The following is a 19,056-nucleotide window of genomic DNA, read 5'->3' on the forward strand; positions in this document are numbered from 1 at the left end:
GTAGAGTAATTGGGATATAGCTCAGGGTACCAGTTCAGAATACAGATTTTGAACCCAGATGGCCGAGTTCAAAGTACACTAAGCCACTTTGTGACGGAACATAACCACTCTGTGTCTCAGTCTCATTCTCTATAAAATGGCGATAATAGGAATAAATGGATTATTATAAATAAAGCTCTTACAACAGTACGTGGCACAGAGTTAGTGCTATTGAAGGGTCTATCACCATTATGATTGTGATATATGTGGTAAAGCACAGAGATTTAGAGCAAGAATTCTGGCATCTGTCAGTTTGGGCGCTAGCTGCTCCTCCAACCAGCCCTGTTACTCAATCTTTCTAAACCCCACTTGAAACGCTCTACTTGGCATCAGCAGCACAGGTCCTCAGTTCTCCTTATTCTTTCTCAGACTCCTTTTCTGGCTCCTTCTGATCTTCCTGATCTTGAATGTGGAGTCAGATCTTGGTCTACTTTCCTATTTATGCTCACACCCTAATGTTTTTCTCAGGGAAATAACGTTAAAATGTACTTTTATGATTAAGTAAAATTACAAGATACAGTCAACACACACAAATCAGTTGTGTGTTCTATATGATAAAAAATCCAAAAAGAAAACTAAGAAAATAATCTTATTTACAGTAGCATCGAAAAGAATAAAATGCTTAGAAATAAACTCAACCAAGGAGGCATAAGACTTAAATACTGAAAAGTACAAAACACTATTGAAAGAATTTAAAGAAGACACAAATAAATGAAAATATATCTTATGTCCATGGGCAAAGTCCTAGTGGCATTTTTTAAAGAAATAGGAAAAAAAATCATGTGGAACCACAAACAACTCTTAATAGCCAAAATAATATTGAGAATAATTGAACAAAGCAGGGGGATTCACACTAACTGATTTCAAAACGTACTGCAAAGCTACAGTAATCAAAACAGTATGGTGCCGGCAGAAGCACAGATATACAGAACAAAATAATCCATGCACACAGTCAACTAGTCTTCGACAACAGTCTCAAAAGTACACAGTGAGGAAAAGAGTCTCCCTCTTCAACAAATGATGTTAAAAAACAGGATAGCCACATGCAAAGAAATAAAGGTGGCCTCTTATACCATACAAACAAAAAACTCAAAACAGATTAGACTTAAATGTAAGACATGAAACTATAAAACTCTTAGAAGAAAATACCTGGCATTGATCTTAGCAACAATTAGTTGCATATATCACTGATAGCACAGGCCACAAAACCAAAAATAAACAAGTAGGATTATATCACACTAAAAACTTCTGTACAGTAAAGGACACTATTAACAAAATAAAAAGGCAACCTACAGAAGAGAAAATATTTACAAGTCATACATCCAATAAGAAACTAATATTCAAAATATATATAAAGAACTCGTACAAGTCAGTAGGAAAAAAAAATCCAATTAAAAAATGTGCAGAGCCTGACCAGGCAGTGGCGCAGTGGATAGAGTGTCGTACTGTGACACAGAAGATTAGGTTCAAAACCCCAAGATTTCCACCTTGAGCGCGGGCTCATCTGGTTTGAACAAGGCTCACCAGCTTGAGCCTAAGGTCGCTGGCTTGAACAAGGGGTCACTTGGTCTGCTGTAGCCCCCAGTCAAGGCACATATGAGAAAGAAATCAATGAAGAACTAAGGTGCCGCAACGAAGAATTGATACTTCTCATCTCTCTCCCTTCCTGTCTGTCTGTCCCTCTCCCTGTCTCTGTCTTTACCACCAAAAAAAAAAAAAAAAAAAAGTGCAGAGGATCTGAACAAACATTTTTTCAAAGAAGACATACAGATAGCCAGTAAGTACATGAAAAGGTGCTCAACGTTATTAATCATCATGGAAATGCAAACCAAAGCCACACCTGTCAGAACTGCTATTATCAAAAAGACAACAAATAGTGTCAGCAAAAATGTGGAAAAGAGGGTATCCTCATGCACTGTTTGTGAGAATGTAAATTGGTACAGCAGCTGTGAAAAACATTATTATGGTTCCTCAAAAAATTAAAAATAGAACCATATTAATAACCATATTATCCAGCAATTCCACTTTTGGGTATTTATTCAAAAGGAATAAAACACTAACTTGAAAAGATATATTCATCCCCATATTAACTGCAGCATTATTTACAATAGCCAAGACATGGAAGTAACCTGTGTCCATTGATGGACGAATTAATAAAGAATACATATACACAATGAGATATTTATTATTTATGGTGGACTCTGAAACATGGGGGGACTCTGAGGGCATTATGTTAAGTGAAGTGAGTCAAACAGAGAAAGCCAGATACCATATGATCTCATCGACATGTGAAATCTAAAACAAAACGAAACTAAAACCCCAATGAGTAAGTACTTAGAACAGACTGGCGGTTGTCAAAAGTGGGTGAGGGTAGGGGGGCCAGATGGCTGAAGGCAGTCAACAGGTACAAACTCAGTTATAAAATAAATAAGTCCTGAGGATAGAATGTAGAGCATAGCAACGATAGTTAATAATACTGTATTGTATATCTAAAAGCTGCTAAGTGTATAGATCTTAAAAATTCTCATAAGAAAAAAATTTGTAACAATTTGTGGTGAGGCATGTTAACTAGCCATATTGTAATAATCATCTCACAATATATACAAATATCAAATCATTATGTTGTACATCTGAAACTAAAGTAAGATTACATGTCAGCTATAGCTCAATTAAAAAAGTACTTTCAAATAAAGGATAACCAGCCAAAAAACTATGTTACATATTCACCTACGTGCTGGAACAACTGGACATCTAGATGCAAAAAAAAGAATCTAAACACAGACCTTACATCTTCACAAATCTTCACTCAAAATGGATCACAGACCTAAATGTAAAACACAAAACAATAAAATTTTTAGAAGATAAGGGAGAAAACCTAGATGGCCTTGGGTACAGTTATGACTTTTTAGACACAACACTGAAGTCATGATCCATGAAAAACATAATTGATAAGCTGGACTTTGTTAAAATTAAACACGTACTCTACAGAGATGTCAAGAGAATGAGTAAACAAGCAACAGATTGCAAAAAAATATTTGCAAAAGACACATCTGATAACGGGCTCATCCAAAATACACACAGAACTCATAAAACTCAGTAATAAAAAATGAACTACCCTATTAAAAAATAAGCCAAAGATTTAAACAGACACCTCACTAAAGAAGATACATAGATGGTAATATAGATAAGCATATGAAAAGATGCTCCTCATGTGTCATGAGGGAAATGCAATTAAAACAACGAGATACCACTATACACCTATGAGAATGGCCAAAATCTAGAACACTAACACCAAATGCTGGTGAGGATGCAGAACAACAAGAACTCTCATTCAAGGCTGGTGGGAATGGAAAATATAGCGCCACTTTGAAGGAGAGTTTGGACATTTCTTACAAAACTTACAAAAGGAATACTAGTGGAACAAAAAGAGAAAGGAGCAAAAGGAACATTTGAATAATGGCTAAGAACTTCCAAAGTTAATGGCAGATACAAAATCATAGTTACAGGATTCTCAGAGAATAGCAAGAAGGATAAATATCAGAAAAATTACACCTAGGAATGTCACAGAAATCCTTACTGTGTATGCATCTAACAACAGAGCATCGGAATACGTAGGCAAAAACTGACGGAACTGCAAGGAGCAACAGATAAATCCACTACTATAGTTGAACATTTCATCACCTCTATCAGTAATTGACAAGCAGGAAGAATATAGTTTAAATGAATAGCACCATATATCAACTGGATCTAATTGACATTAATAGGACAGTTCATTCAACAGCAAAAATATACATTCTTCTCAAGCTCACATGGAACATTTTCCACATTCTGGGCCATACAACAAACCTCAATAAAATTAAAAGAACAGAATTGATAGAAAGTATGCTCTTAGACCACAATGAAATTAAACTAAAAGATCAATAACAAAAGATTAGTTAGAAAATCTCAAAATATTTGGAGACTGAACAGCACACTACTAAATAACATGGGTCAAAGAAGAATTCTAAATATAAATGTAAAACTATTTTGAGCTGAATGAAAATAAAAATACAATTTCTCAAAAACTGTGAGATACAGTGAAAAGCAATGCTTACAGGGAAATTTAAAGCATTGAATGCATATATGAGAAAAGAAGAAAGATCCAGAATCAAGAATCTTAAGTTTTCATCTTAGGAAACTAGGAAAAAGGAGAACAAATTAAATATAAAGAGAGCGAAAGGAAAAAATAGTAAAATTTAGAGCAAAAAGCCAATAAAATTGAAAACAAAAATCAACAAAACAATAAGCTAGTTCTTTGAAAAATAAAAAAAAGCCCAACAAAATGGATAATTCGCTAGCCAGGTATTTTAGTCTGCTTGGAATAACAAAATGCCACAAACTGGATGACTTAAACAACAGAAATTTATTTTTCACAATTTTGGAGGCAGGGAAATCTAAGATCAAGGTGCTAGCTGATTTAGTTCTTATTAAGACACTTCTTACTATGTTCTCACATGGCAAAGAAAGAGAGCTCTGGCATCTCTTCCTCTACTTATAAGTACACTAGCCCTATAGGATTAGGGCCACACACTTAATGACTTATTTAACCTATACCACCTCCTCACAGACTCTATTTACAACACATTCAGTGTTGGTATTTCAATATAGGAACTTTAGAGGACCACAAACATTCAGTCCATAACAACAGGCTAACCAGAAAAAGAGAGAGAGAGAGAGAAGAGACAAATACCAGAAATGAATGAGAGACCATCAGTATTGATGCCATGAACATTAAAAGGATAAGAGAATAATATAAAACAACACTATGCTCACAAGTTTGTTAACTTAGATGAAACTGGCCAATTTCTTTTTTTTTTTTCTTTTTTTTTTTTTCTTTTCATTTTTCTGAAGCTGGAAACAGGGAGAGACAGTCAGACAGACTCCCGCATGCACCCGACCGGGATCCACCCGGCACGCCCACCAGGGGCGATGCTCTGCACATCCTGGGCGTTGCCATGTTGCGACCAGAGCCACTCTAGCGCCTGAGGCAGAGGCCACAGAGCCGTCCCCAGCGCCCGGGCCATCTTTGCTCCAATGGAGCCTTGGCTGCAGGAGGGGAAGAGAGAGACAGAGAGGAAAGTGCGGCAGAGGGGTGGAGAAGCAAATGGGCGCTTCTCCTGTGTGCCCTGGCCGGGAATCGAACCCGGGTCCTCCGCACGCTAGGCCGACGCTCTACCGCTGAGCCAACCGCTGGCCAATTTCTTGAAGGACACAATCTATCAAATCTGACCCAGAGAAATAGATAATATTAATTAAACCATATATGTTAAAAATTGAAAAAATAATTAATTTTCCAAAACAGAAAGCACCAGGACCAAATGAATTTACCAGTGAATTTTACTAAATATTTAAAGAAGAAATTATACCTATTCTCTACAATCTCTTTCAGAGGATAGAGGCAGAGGAATTACTCCCTAACTCATTCTAAAGGCTAGCACTAGCCTTACCCCAAAACCAAATAAAGACATTACAAGAAAGGAAAACTACAGACCAGTACCTCTCATGAATACAGATGAAAATATCCTTAACAAAATATTAGCAAACTGCATCTAACAATGTATAAAAAAATTACACACCAAGTAGATTTTATCCCAGGTATAGAAAGAAGACCAAGTCAACATTTGAAAATCAATGAATGTAATCTGTCAATCCACTAGCTAAAGAAGAAAAGACAGTTGATCATGTCATTAGGTGCAGAAAAAACATGAGACAACAGTCAACACCCATTCATGATAAAAACCCTTAGTAAATTAGGAATAGAGGGGAACTTCCTCAACTTGATAAAGAACATTTAGAAAAACCCTACAGCTAGCCTTATATTAAAAGGGGAAGAACTAGATGCTATCTTTGTAAGATCAGGAACGCGGAAAAGATGTTTCCTCTCACCATTACTTTAACACTGTACTAGAAGCTAATGCATCAAGACAAGAAAAGAAAATTAAGGCATGCAGATTAAAAACAAATAAAACTGTCTTTATTCACAGATAACATGCTTGTCTGTGTTGAAAATCCCAAAGAATTGACCCCCCAAAAAAAAACCACCCAAAAAACTCCTGGAGCTAATAAGTAACAATAGCAATGTCGCAGGACATAAGGTTAATATATTACAAAAGTCAACCACTTTCTTATAGAGTAGCAATGAACAATTGGAAGTTGAATTAAAAATCCAATATCAACTATATTTAGCATCAAGAAGTACTTAAAATTAAGTCTAACAATATATATACAAAAACTACATAAAGAAAACCATAAAACTGATGCAAGAAATTAAAAATCTAAATAAATGAAGAGCTATTCCAAGTTCATGCATAGGAAGACTCCACAGTTCTAAGATGTCAGTTCTCCCCACCTTAACTATGGATTGAATACAATCTCAATCAAAATCCCAGAAAGTTATTTTTTTGGATATTAAAAAACTGATTCTAAAGTTTATATGAAAAGGCAAAAGACCAAGAGGAGTCAACACAGTATTATAGAAAAACGAAGTCTGAAGACTAACACTACCTAACTTCAAGATTTACTATAGAGCTACCATAACCCAGACGAAGTGATATTGCTGAAAAACAAATAAACAAACAAATAAATAAATGGATTAGAATACAGAATCCAAAAATAGACTCACACAAATACAGTCAACTGTTCTTTTATGAAGGAACACAGACAATTCAATGAAAATAGTTTTTTTTAATAGATGGTACCAGAAGAAATAGACATCTACCTTTAAAAAAAAAAAGAAAAAAGAATCCAGACACTGACTTTATTCGTTTCACAAAAATTAACTCAAAACGGATCATAGATCTAAATGTAAATATCCAACTATATTACTTCTAGAAGATAACAGGAGGAAATCTAGGTGACCTTCGATTGGTTGATAAGTATTTATATACAACTAGAAAGCCCGGCGGTCATACGAAATGACCGTTGTTCTAGATATTATAAATTGTAATTAAAATGATTTGTGCAAAGGTGTCTGCTAATTCAAACTGAATTACCCAGGGCAGGCAGCGAGGACGCCCCTTTGCTTAGTGCCCCACGGGGTTTCCCCCTTCTACTTGCTTAATTGCTTAAAGTAGAGTGCAATGAAGGAAACCACTGGCGGTACATTTCTTTAAGAGCCACCGCTAGCTCAATAAATAAAGGTGATTTAAATAATAAAATGTTAATTCACATGTCAAAGATCTCTTTGTACACAACATTTCTTGTGTAGATCTTTCCATCATTTTTAAGCTCGCTTTACAGAGGACCATCAATTATTTTTCATTTTACGTCCGTTCTGAGGCAAGCCTTGTTTCTCTATGATCATCAGTCTCATTTTGCCGAGAAAGACACATTTGCTCTGCGACTGAAGCAAGCCTTGTCTTTCTCTGCTCAGTGGTTTCTTTCTGTCGAGAAAGCCATTTTTGTGCAGTTTTAGCTCCTTTTCTCTCCTCTTCAGTGCTGTATTTTCTAGGAGGCATTCTTAAAAGAAATTACGTTAAGACGTAGTTTTTATGTAAAACAGATGATTGCCAATGCAAACAAATGTTCACCTTCCCCCTGACACGCTCAATTTGCATTCAGCCGTGGCAACTTCACCCCATTGGCTAGTACAGTTACGCAAGCAACCAATAAGCTATCAGCAACAAACAGACACTTAAGCCTCATATAATAAAGATACCAAAAGTACAATGAAAAAAACAAAATGATAAGTTGGACATTATTAAAATAAAAATACTTCTAGGACCCTCAAAGTGGTGGTGGGCACACCAAGTGGCTCACCCTGGCAATAATTGTTTGTTTGTTTTTTTTTTTCTTTCATTTTTCTGAAGCTGGAAACAGGGAGAGACAGTCAGACAGACTCCCGCATGCGCCCGACTGGGATCCACCCGGCACGCCCACCAGGGCCGATGCTCTGCCCATCCTGGGCGTCGCCATGTTGCGACCAGAGCCACTCTAGCGCCTGAGGCAGAGGCCACAGAGCCATCCCCAGCGCCCGGGCCATCTTTGCTCCAATGGAGCCTTGGCTGCGGGAGGGGAAGAGAGAGACAGAGAGGAAAGCGCGGCGGAGGGGTGGAGAAGCAAATGGGCACTTCTCCTGTGTGCCCTGGCCGGGAATCGAACCCAGGTCCTCCGCACGCTAGGCCGACGCTCTACCGCTGAGCCAACCGGCCAGGGCCCCTGGCAATAATTGTAAGCACTTGCTGCAGGTGTTGGCCACCACAGGATTGTCTAAAAAACAAACGAATAAAAAATAAAAATAAAACTGTCTTCTCTGCAATACTCTGTTAAGAGAATAAAAAGACAAGACCCAGAATTGAGGGGATGATAGGATGGGATCAGAGAAGGGAAAGAGATTGGTGAAATTATATATACATAACACAGCATAATAGAGAGCAGGAAAGCAAATCCTGGAGAGAAGGGGAAAGGGCATGGGGGGGAGGGAGGCAAGGGGGATGTTGAAGGGAATATGGGGTGGGGGGAATGTATTTGGTGGGACACTTGAATTTATGTAAACACAATAAATTAAAATCAATTAAAAAAAGACACAGAATCGGAGAAAATATTAGCAAAACACATTACCCCCCTGACAAAAGACTTGTATCTACAATATACAAAAAGCTTTTAAAACTCAACTATAAGAAAATGAACAACCCATTAAAAAACAGGCAACAGATCTAAACAGGTACAACCAAAGAAGATATACAAATGGTAAATAAGTATTTCAAGAGATGTTCAACATCATATTATTAGGAAATTGCAAATTAAAACATCGCCTACTTTCCCTCTTTCCTCCTCCTTCCTATCTAAAGCCTCTACAGCTCTCAAGATGCTGCATCCACACCTGTACAAAACCTTTCCTGACTCACATGGAGTTTATCTTTACAGTATTTAAATTTGTCCTCAAGTACTATGAATTGCAAAAAACATGACCATAAAATTTTCATCCCTGTGTACGCCTTTCTGCAATATGATATCGCCACTCACTTCATCAAAAGAGGCTGTATTTCTCTACCTCTTGACTCTGGGCTGGGTCTTGTGACTTTTTTAGCCAATGGGACATGAATAGACGATGCAAGCAGACACACAGAAGGTATCTGTGCACTGGGGCGTGCCCTCTTGCTGTCTTTGGAACCCTGCTACCACCACCTGGTGACTGAGCCTGGATTACTTTTCTGGATGATGAGGGACAAGTGGCAAGTTACATCTGTGGCCCCAAATGACACTGGGCTAACCACCTGCCACATGAAAAATAATAAAGGCCTAGTGTTTTAAGTCATGGGGCTCTGTACCAAACTACTTACAGTAAATAGCAGCAAACTATTTTCTCTTTAAGAATAAAAAGATTCGCCTGACCAGGCAATGGCGCAGTGTAAAGAGTGTTGGACTGGGATGCGGAGAACCCAGGTTTGAGACCCCGAGGTTGCCAGCTTGACTGCAGGCTCATCTGGTTTGAGCAAAAGCTCACCAGCTTGGACTCAAGGTCGCTGGCTCAAGCAAGGGGTTACTCGGTCTGCTGAAGGCCCATGGTCAAGGCACATATGAGAAAGCAATCAATGAACAGCTAAGGTGTCGCAACACGCAACGAAAAACTAATGATTGATGCTTCTCAGCTTTCCGGTACATGTCTGTTGTCCCTGTCTATCCCTCTCTCTGACTCTCTCTCTGTCTCTGTTAAAAAAAAAAAAAAAAAAAAAAAGAATAAAAAGATTCAAGGTCCTCCTTTTTTAACATTTCTTTTTACTCACTTTCATTCTAGTATGCTTTCTTGTGATAAGAGTTAATATCGCTTATAATTATAGTTTATAACAAAGGATTAATTGATGTGTATAAAAACAGTCTGATTTTCAATATCTGGAAGTATGCAAGGGAGTGGATCATGGAGCTTCTCAAAAACACTTGATTTTTAAAGGGGGATGCAATCCAAGTGTACATCGACAGAGGAGTGGATAAACAAAATGTGGTATATTCATATACAGGAGTATGATCACAGGGAATAAAGTTCTGACATATGTTACAATGGATGAATCTGGAAAATGTTATGGTAATTGAATCAAGCCAGACACAAAAGGACCAATATTGTATATTGCCACTAGAATAGACAATTCATAGAGTCAGGAAGATTAGTCAAGTTACCAGGGATTGAGGGGAGGGCAGAGTGGAGAGTTATCACTTAATGGTTATGGAGTATAGTATACTGGGATGATGAAAAACTCTGAGAAATAATGGTGATAGTTGCACAATATTGTGAATGTAATCAATGTCACTAAATTGTACACAAAATGGCAAATTTTATGTTAATATATTTTAGCACAATTTTTAAAAGTTAATAATGTATTATACCAAAATCCTTCGAATTACACATTTTAAATGGGTGGACTGTATGGTATCAGAATTATTTCTTAATAAAGCTGTTAAAAAATTTTTAAAACAAAAACTTACAGCAAACATAACCCCTGGCTTTACTCTTCTCGCCACATGGAAACTATCAAGTATACTGCACTGCTCTTTTGACCTTCACTGCCAGGAAGCTTAAGTTTTATGTTCAGATGGGACACAGATGTGCTAAAACAAAATACCCATCGTCGTCATTCTCATCAAATTGGAGGTTCCAGTTTTCTGTTCATATGAGTCTTCCTTTGTCCCACCTCTTTACCATTGTTAACTAAAATTCAGTCTAGTAACTTTCCTTTGAGGCCCAAACAGATCCCAAAGTAAACTGAGATAGTGGTCATTTGAGGTCATAGTGTTACTCTCTAAATATGATGCTATTAGCATTGGATTAATAATTAACCTTCTGAGCAAAGAAGAAGCTCATGCTAAAGAGAAAATAAAACCTCAAAAAAAAAAACCCCAAAACAAAAAAAAAAACCAACCCAGCAACAATATGAGCAGGTTAACCAGCAGCATTTAAAACCACCTTCAACCTATTCTTGGTGGGAGGTCTTTCACCACAGAAAATCAAAGACTCAAATTTGATAACAGACACAGAAAACAATCATTACTGACTGACCTTTCATTCTGGATGCATTCTATTAAGATAAATACTCAAAAATTCTTGATATGTCATATTTGGGAAAACTGTATCTCATAATTCCAAGAAGCTTGGTTTAAGGTCATAGGAAAAAGTCATTCATATAGGAGAATGGAAGGTAAAACATTCTTAATTTCACACAAGACACAACTTTTTTCATCTCAGAAAAAGACTGAGTCCTGGGTAAATACTCTAATACCCCAGTTAATCTACTAAAATATTAACTTGTCCAATGCATTGCTATAAAAAAATCCTACAAATACAAAACCCAAAATATATATAGTCTACCCTAGCAATAAAGATTCTAATGATGTTATTATGTTGATGTACCTCTTTGATGAGAGAGAAGTATTATTAGTAGGAAATTCCATTTGGCTTGCCTCTGCAATAAACCAAATTTCCCAAGAACAGGCACCATGTTGGTTTCTCCTTCCACAGGACAATGTGGATGTGCTTTTAATAAATATTTCTTGAACATCAGTTTGGAGACAACCAGACTAGAAATTAAACTTTCATCAAAAGTAGATAATGAGTGGTAAGAAGGAATATATTAAAAGATACAATGGTGCTTTAAAAGAGAACTTATACTCTCATATACAAGGATGCCCATTTTGCTTTACTCTCGCCAGGCTATTGGAAAGAAAGAATGATAGCATCTGAGTGTAACAAAGTTCTGGTGGGTAATGTGGGGGTCAGGGAGGCTGTATAAGAGAGTGGGCTCTAAAACCTATGTGTCACTTCTATGTCCCTGGCCTTGGTTTCTTTGTTTTTAAAAGGTGATACCTTAGTTTGTTAACTTGGGCTCCTTTTCCTAAAACAGATTTGATACTATCAGTGTTTTGTTTTGTTTTCTTTTTAAAGGGGAGTTGCTTTCCTCCCTCCCTCCCTTTCTTCCTTCCTTCCCTCCTTCCTTCCTCTCTCTCTCTCTTTTTTTAAGATCTTACTTATTGATATTACAGAGAAAGGAGAGGGAAGGGAGCAAGAAGTTTCAACTCATAGTTGGTTCACTTTAGGTATTCATTAATTATTTGTTGTATGTGCCTTGACTGGACAAGCCCAGGGATTCAAACTGGCAACCTCAGTGTTCCAGCACGACACTTTATCCATTGCACCTCCACAGGCCAAGTGCAGAATTGCCTCTCAACAGTTTCCATGTTGCCTACACATTTTCACCCAGTTATTGCCAATCAATAGTAAAAAATCATATATGAGCTTTTATGAGTTGAATATTATAAGTGCTAAAGTATGTAACACTGCTGTTATTCCAGTTTAAGAACAAAGATTCCAATGTCCTCTCTTCTGGCCACATGGCTCAGTTGGTAGAGCGTTGTTCTAATATGCTAAAGTTGTGGGTTCGATCCCTGGCCAGGACACATACAAAAATCAACTGGTGATTGCATAGATGGGTGGAACAGCAGGTTGATGGTTCTCTCTCTCTCTCTCTCCCACTTCCTCTTTCACTATCTATGATCAATAAATTTAAAAAAATTTTAATCTTTAAAGATTCCAGTGTCCCCATATTTATATTCAGAAAAGGAAAGATGGCTTAGAAATACCTTTAGAAGAATTTGTTAACTCATATCTAATCAAATGAGAAAAATGATACATCAAGGGATGTAAGAATTAAGCAAATTAATTATATACAAGTTCTTAGTCTCTAAAGCTGAATTCCTAGTAATTTTAACTGTCACCTTGTGTGTCACCAGAACTTTAAAATAACTTATTTTCTAAAAGGATGGAGGGTATGAGGTAGGGGGATAATTTATGAGTTAACCAGGGATTGTCTGGATATTCCAGTCACCAATTTCAATGATATTCAGATTTTTAAAGCTATTTCATAAAAAAGGGGGAGAAAAAAGAAAATTAAACCTTATCTAAAAGACTAGAATGGCCTCTAAAAATGTCTATAATTAAAAGCAGAATAAAAAAAATTAAATGGCTTACTCTCTTGTTGGTGAGTTAGTAGAGGATTCCTTTCTTGAATCTGGAGAGCTTAGGGTGTGCAAAATATAATTAGGTTTCTCAGTGGATGGGGCATCTCTTTCTTGCGCAGAGTGGATTAATTTTAAAGCCTCCATTCCATCTTCTCCTTCCATCTTTGCACTGGGATTTGGTCGTAGTTCTGGACTCCTTAAAATCAGATCATCTTCACTTACAGAAACAGTGAGGTCGCTGCTGCTGCTCAGGCTCTCCTCCTCTTGCTCTTCCTGTCTTATTCTGAAGGGCGTCTGTGACTCTAGGTCCCCATGAGGAAGATAAACTGTAGGAGGGGATATAACTGAATTACTAAAACATTCTACCTCACAGATGGAATTATTTCATCAGTTAAAAACATATAGTAACAAACCAAAACTCATTATAGTATTTAAAAATTCACTAAAAAAAAAATTTTTTTTTTTGTATTTTTCTGAAGCTGGAAACGAGGAGAGACAGTCAGACAGACTCTTGCATGCGCCCAACCGGGATCCACCTGGCATGCCCACCAGGGGGCGACGCTCTGCCCACCAGGGGGCGATGCTCTGCCCCTCTGGGGCGTCGCTCTGTTGCAACCAGAGCCACTCTGGCGCCTGGGGCAGAGGCCAAGGAGCCATCCCCAGCGCCCGGGCCATCTTTGCTCCAATGGAGCCTTGGCTGCGGGAGGGGAAGAGAGAGACAGAGAGGAAGGAGGGGGGGGTGGAGAAGCAGATGGGCGCTTCTCCTGTGTGTCCTGGACGGGATTCGAACCCAGGACCTCTGCACGCCAGGCCGACGCTCTACCACTAAGCCAACCAGCCAGGGCCTCACTGAAATATTTTTTAAAATATCAAAGTCGGCCCTGGCCAGCTGGCTCAATGTTAGAGCATTAGCACAATATGTGGGTGTTCCAGGTTCAATTCCTGGTCAGGGCACACAGGAGAAGTGACCATCTGCTTCTCAACCCCTCCCCATCTCCCTTCTCTCTGTCTTTCTCCTCCTCTCCCACTGTTTGTCACCTTGTGTGTCACCAGAAGTTTAAAATAATTTATTTTCTAAAAGGATGGAGGGTATGAGGTAGGGGGATAATTTATGAGTTAACCAGAGATTGTCTAGGGCTTGGATAGAGCAAGTTGGCCCCAGGCACTGAGAATGGCTCCAAGGCCATGCCTCAGGAGCAAAAAATAGCTCAGTTGCCAAACAACACAGCAACAGCCCCAAATGGGCAGGGCTTCACCCAATAGGGGGCTTGCTGTGTGGATCCTGGTCGAGGCGCATGTGGGAGTCTGTCTATGCCTCCCTGCTTCTCACTTAAGAAAAATAATATATATAAAAGGTCTACCGGAAAGTTGTGTCCGTTTTTGGAATAAAACAAAATGCAAATTCTTCTGACCTAATTCATGTGGCACCCATCTTGAATATTTCCACACCAATCCTATCTTCCGAATATGGTCCGAAATGGTTTGCTGAGCTGAATAAAGCCTTTCTGTGATCTCCGATGTTGTCAGAAAAGGATCTTGCTCCAACATGGTCTTAACAACATTGTCATCGATCAAAGATGGTTGCCCAGAACGTGGCTTATCAGAAAGGTCGAAATCACCTGTTCCGAATTTTTCAAACCATCTCCTGCATGTCCTATCAGAAACTGTACCTTCACCAAACACTTTCAATAAATTTCTACATGTTTCTGTGGCATTTCTTCCTTGTTGAAATTCGTAAAAATACAGTGGCGTAAATGAACTTTATCAGTAGCCACGGGTACACTATGGCTTCACACATAAGACTAACGTGAATCAACTTTGTTTCAGTTAATTTGCTACATCAGTAGGTTTACATTAAGTGATTAAAAATAGAGAGTCACACATGCGCCAAATAAACATGTGCTTATGTGTCGAAACTTGTTGTGATAGAAACAGACAGAACTTTCCGGTAGACCTTATATATATCAAAGTGGATTTAAAAGTAAGAGAATTTGCAAAAATCTTTCCATATATATATATACATATATATATATATGTATATATATACACATACATATATATATATATATATTTAAGAACTCATTAGAATGAAATGTGTTGCCAAAGACCCTTTGTTTTTTGATAAGGAGATTAAAATTCAGGTATATTTTTTCTTACATAAGACCACTATCAACCAGAAAAACTAAATACCAATATAAATCAGCAAAGAATTTCAGCCTATCACCCCACCTGAGACATCTTGCCCAGTAGAACGCTTCTCTTGAGAATCTTTATTTTCAGATGTACAGTATTCTGAGGCTGCTATCGGAGAGATGGGCTGTCTGGCTCTTTCTTCCTTGACTTCAATATGTTCTAGTGTCAGTATTTCTCCCTCTGATCCCTCTGATCTACTGGAACTGTCACACTTTAAATCAGTGGTTCTGTTCTCTGGACCTAATCTCTCCCATAACAGGGAGTGGAGTTCAGCAGACTTTTTGCCTTCAGATAAATTACTCTTGCTGTGACGTGTGGTGCCTGCTATCTCCAAGCAATGAGTTTGTTCCTCTTCAGACAATGGACTGGCTGTGACTAGCGTTTTCTCAGCAATCTGAAGAGATGTCTTTCCATCTATTTTGTCAGACTTCTTTAAGCACTGTGTGTCACTATTAGTCTGTACTACACAGCTGTCTGTCACATTACTGCTCTGGGCTATCTGTTGGTGTGACTGTGGGTCAGGAATTGAAAAGCTCTTTGTGGATTGGGGAGATTTCTGCACCGCATGGAAATCTCCAATGCTCGAGATGGCTGTCATCTGGCGGCCCATAAAGATTGTTGCTGGTTGATACAATCCTCCTGACAGGGCTGTTGCTGAGTGAATTCCTGCCTGCACTGCAACCTGCAGCACCAAAGGAGATGTGAGTTACACATACTGTGTGTGCACAATGAGGCCGTTCAAGTTGTTTTCAGAAATAAAATGAGGTAAAAGCAAGACCAATGAAATCAACACCTACCACAGTTTATGAATCTCATGGCTTCCTTCAAAATGAATAAGCAAAACCCAGTGTGTCCCACACTACTTAATTTTAATGAAGATATTGGTTCACAAAACAAAATCTGCTCAGGAACTATGGAATCTATATTTTTCCAAAAGAGATGTAATATATTGCATAACAATGTCAATGTACTTAATTCCACTGAATTGTACACTGAAACATAGTTAAAATAGTAAATTTATGTTATGTATATTTAACCACTACTTTGTTTTAAAAAGCCATGCATTCTGACCACTTTCCACAGAGAAGTTAGAAATTGATGGAGCTAGGGAAGTAACTGACCAAAAAGAGAGAGAGAGAAACAGAGAGAAGAATATAAAGAACTGCTGTAGGTTTCAAAACTCAATTTCTGGCCCTGGCAAGTTGGCTCAGTGGATAGAGAGTCAGAGTCAGCCCAGTGTGTGGACACCCCAGGCTCTATTCCCAGTCAGGGCACAGAAGAGAAGTGATCATCTGCTTCTCTATCCCTCTGCCTTCCCCTTCCCTTCCCTTCCCTTCTCGAAGCCAGTGGCTTGACTGGTCCAAGCATCAGCCCCAGGCACTGAGGATAGCGTGGATGATTCGAGCATCAGCCCCAAATGAGGTTGCCTGGTGGATTCCAGTCAGGGCGCAAGAGGGAGTCTGTCTCTCTATCTCCCCTCCTCTCACTTAAAAAAAACAACAACAAAAACTCTATTTCTAGTATTATGTACAATATAAAAAAATCTTCTAATAATCATATTCAGAATTGCATTGAACTATACTGCATAGGTGTAAAATAATCATAATTTCCAGTCAAAGGGAAAATAATAAGTTTTTCCTGAACATCTTGAAGTAATTTTTAAAATATTTAAAGCAATTTAAATTTAATGACATGTCTACGGGGAGAAGAGCATTTTCTCTTCCTTAAAAACACAAGGGAGAGAAACACTAGCAACTGGCTCAGTGGCTTAATCAAGGAAACCCAGTAGGAAGCAGAACTGGAAGTAATAGTTATGAAGCAGCTTTTCTTCCAAAGGGACCAAAGTATCTCCACACACATAATAGCATTTAGTTCACAGGGTCCTGCAGAGTGGACGGAAAAGAGGGAAACTCCACACACCTAATAGCATTTAGTTCACAGGGTCCTACAGAGTGGACGGAAAAGAGGGAAAATGTCATACACAGAGCTGAAACACAATCCAGGTTTTCCTCCTCTTCAAATATACAGCCTTTTCTATTCCCAGAAATGAATGAAACAATTTTGAAGTTAAAAACAAATGGACAGGGATGTTAGAGAAACTGTGGAATAAGGACATCTCAAAATTCTCTGTTCAATAAAAGAAGTAACAACACTAGGAAACATCTTTAGAATAACTTTTAGAACTCTGGAAATTAACCAGAGGCTTGAAGCTATCTGGGGAGAATTTATGGTGTTTTTAACTTGCCTTATTTCTATTCCCCCTCCTAAAATTTGCAGTAACCTTCAAAATCAATAGCCTGTAATCACAGCTTGTAAAGCAGCAGCTTAACACATATTGAATGGAGTAGAGAAGAGATGGAACTCCTTCAAAGTCCCATTCCCGAAAAACTATCATTATTGGAACTGTCTAGTGGTTCTCTGGAAGACAGCACCTACCAGACTACCTTTATTTGACCTGACTGGGAGCAAATACACTGTCAACTGCCTTTTTCCCAGGGGAATTTGTTGATAATAATCAGAGGCAAATTTTTAACATTGAGGATTACTAAAGCATTGGATAACAGTTGGAGAAGCAATAGGCTAACTAAATAATCTTAAAAGAAAAAGTTAGTGAATGAGATGTCCATAGGGGGCTTTCAAAAGCTCCAACATATTCCTGGAAATCTAGATGACCAGTCACATGTTAGGACTGTGAGCATACTTAGGAAAAGCCCTGAGATGAACTTAAGCTCTCACCTCAGGTTTACCTGAGGCTTTGTGCAGCACAAAGCAAAGGCGAAGGCCTGGAAGAGTGTTGAAGGTGTGCCCCAACATATACCCATAGCTCCTTGCCAAAGACTGTGAGACTTACTGGTTTTTGGCATTTAAAGAAAGTTCTGTCTAATCATTAGCTAGTCACCAAGCTAACTGAACAGAAACTTCAGTGACAATACATGACAAAGAATACAGACTTTACATAATAAGCTTAGAAAGTCATTAAACAAACAAACAACAATAATAAATTCTGGGTGAGCAAATGCATAGCTGTAAAAGCCTATTTTAAAAAAAGAGAAAGAACTCAAATCAATAACCTAACCTTCCATGCTAAAAAATTAGAAAAATAAGAGCAATTTGATGTCAAAGCAAGAAGAAAGCAGAAACAGTCCTTGCTCAGTATCTGGATGATTGGTTCCAGGACTCACTGAGGATACCAAAATCTGAGGTTACTTAAGTCCCTTATATAAAATGGAATAGAACAATGCATATAGTTGGCCCTCCACATCCACGGATTCCCAACTGTAGATTGAAAATACTGTTTTCAATCTACAGTTATTTGAATCTTTGGATATAAAGCCTGTAAATATGTAGGGCTGACTGTAATAAAGATTCGAGCAGAAATAAATGAATTAGAGAACATAAAAGCAATAGAGACAATCAACAAAACCAAAAGTTGGTTGTTTGAAAAGATCAACAGATTGGCATACCTTTAGGTAGACTGACTAAAAAAAAGAGAAAAGATTCAAGTTACTAAAATCAAAAGTGAAAGTTGCATTTTGTTACCAATCTTACAGTTATAAAAAGATTATAAGGGAATACTCTGAAAACTGTGTGCCAAGAAGTTAGATAACCGAGATGAATTTGACAAATTCTTTCAAAGACACACTCAAGAAGAAAGAGAAAATAAGAATAGACCTGTAACATGGTAAGCAATTGAATTAGTAATCAAAAAACTTCCCATAAAGAAGAGTCTAGTATCAAAAGGCTTAACTGGTGCATTCTACCAGATGCTTAAAGATTAACACCTTCCTTCATAAACCCTTTTAAAAACAGGCAAGGAAGGAATACTTCTCAACTCATTCT

The 19,056-nt window shown here is 38.0% G+C and overlaps 1 protein-coding gene across 2 annotated transcripts in view; it reads right to left on the minus strand.

Moving 5' to 3' along the window:
• KIZ (kizuna centrosomal protein) overlaps positions 1-19,056 on the minus strand; it is a 124,959-nt gene that overhangs the window by 72,372 nt on the left and 33,531 nt on the right. For both annotated transcript variants that reach the window (XM_066237974.1, XM_066237975.1), the window contains 2 exons: positions 15,253-15,898; positions 13,034-13,349 (listed from right to left, as the gene is read on the minus strand). In XM_066237974.1, coding sequence (XP_066094071.1) covers positions 13,034-13,349; positions 15,253-15,898 — 962 coding nt within the window. The remainder of the gene's footprint in view (positions 1-13,033; positions 13,350-15,252; positions 15,899-19,056) is intronic.

The sequence above is a fragment of the Saccopteryx bilineata genome, chromosome 6 (genome assembly GCF_036850765.1).
Source record: "Saccopteryx bilineata isolate mSacBil1 chromosome 6, mSacBil1_pri_phased_curated, whole genome shotgun sequence".
Taxonomy (NCBI): domain Eukaryota; kingdom Metazoa; phylum Chordata; class Mammalia; order Chiroptera; family Emballonuridae; genus Saccopteryx; species Saccopteryx bilineata.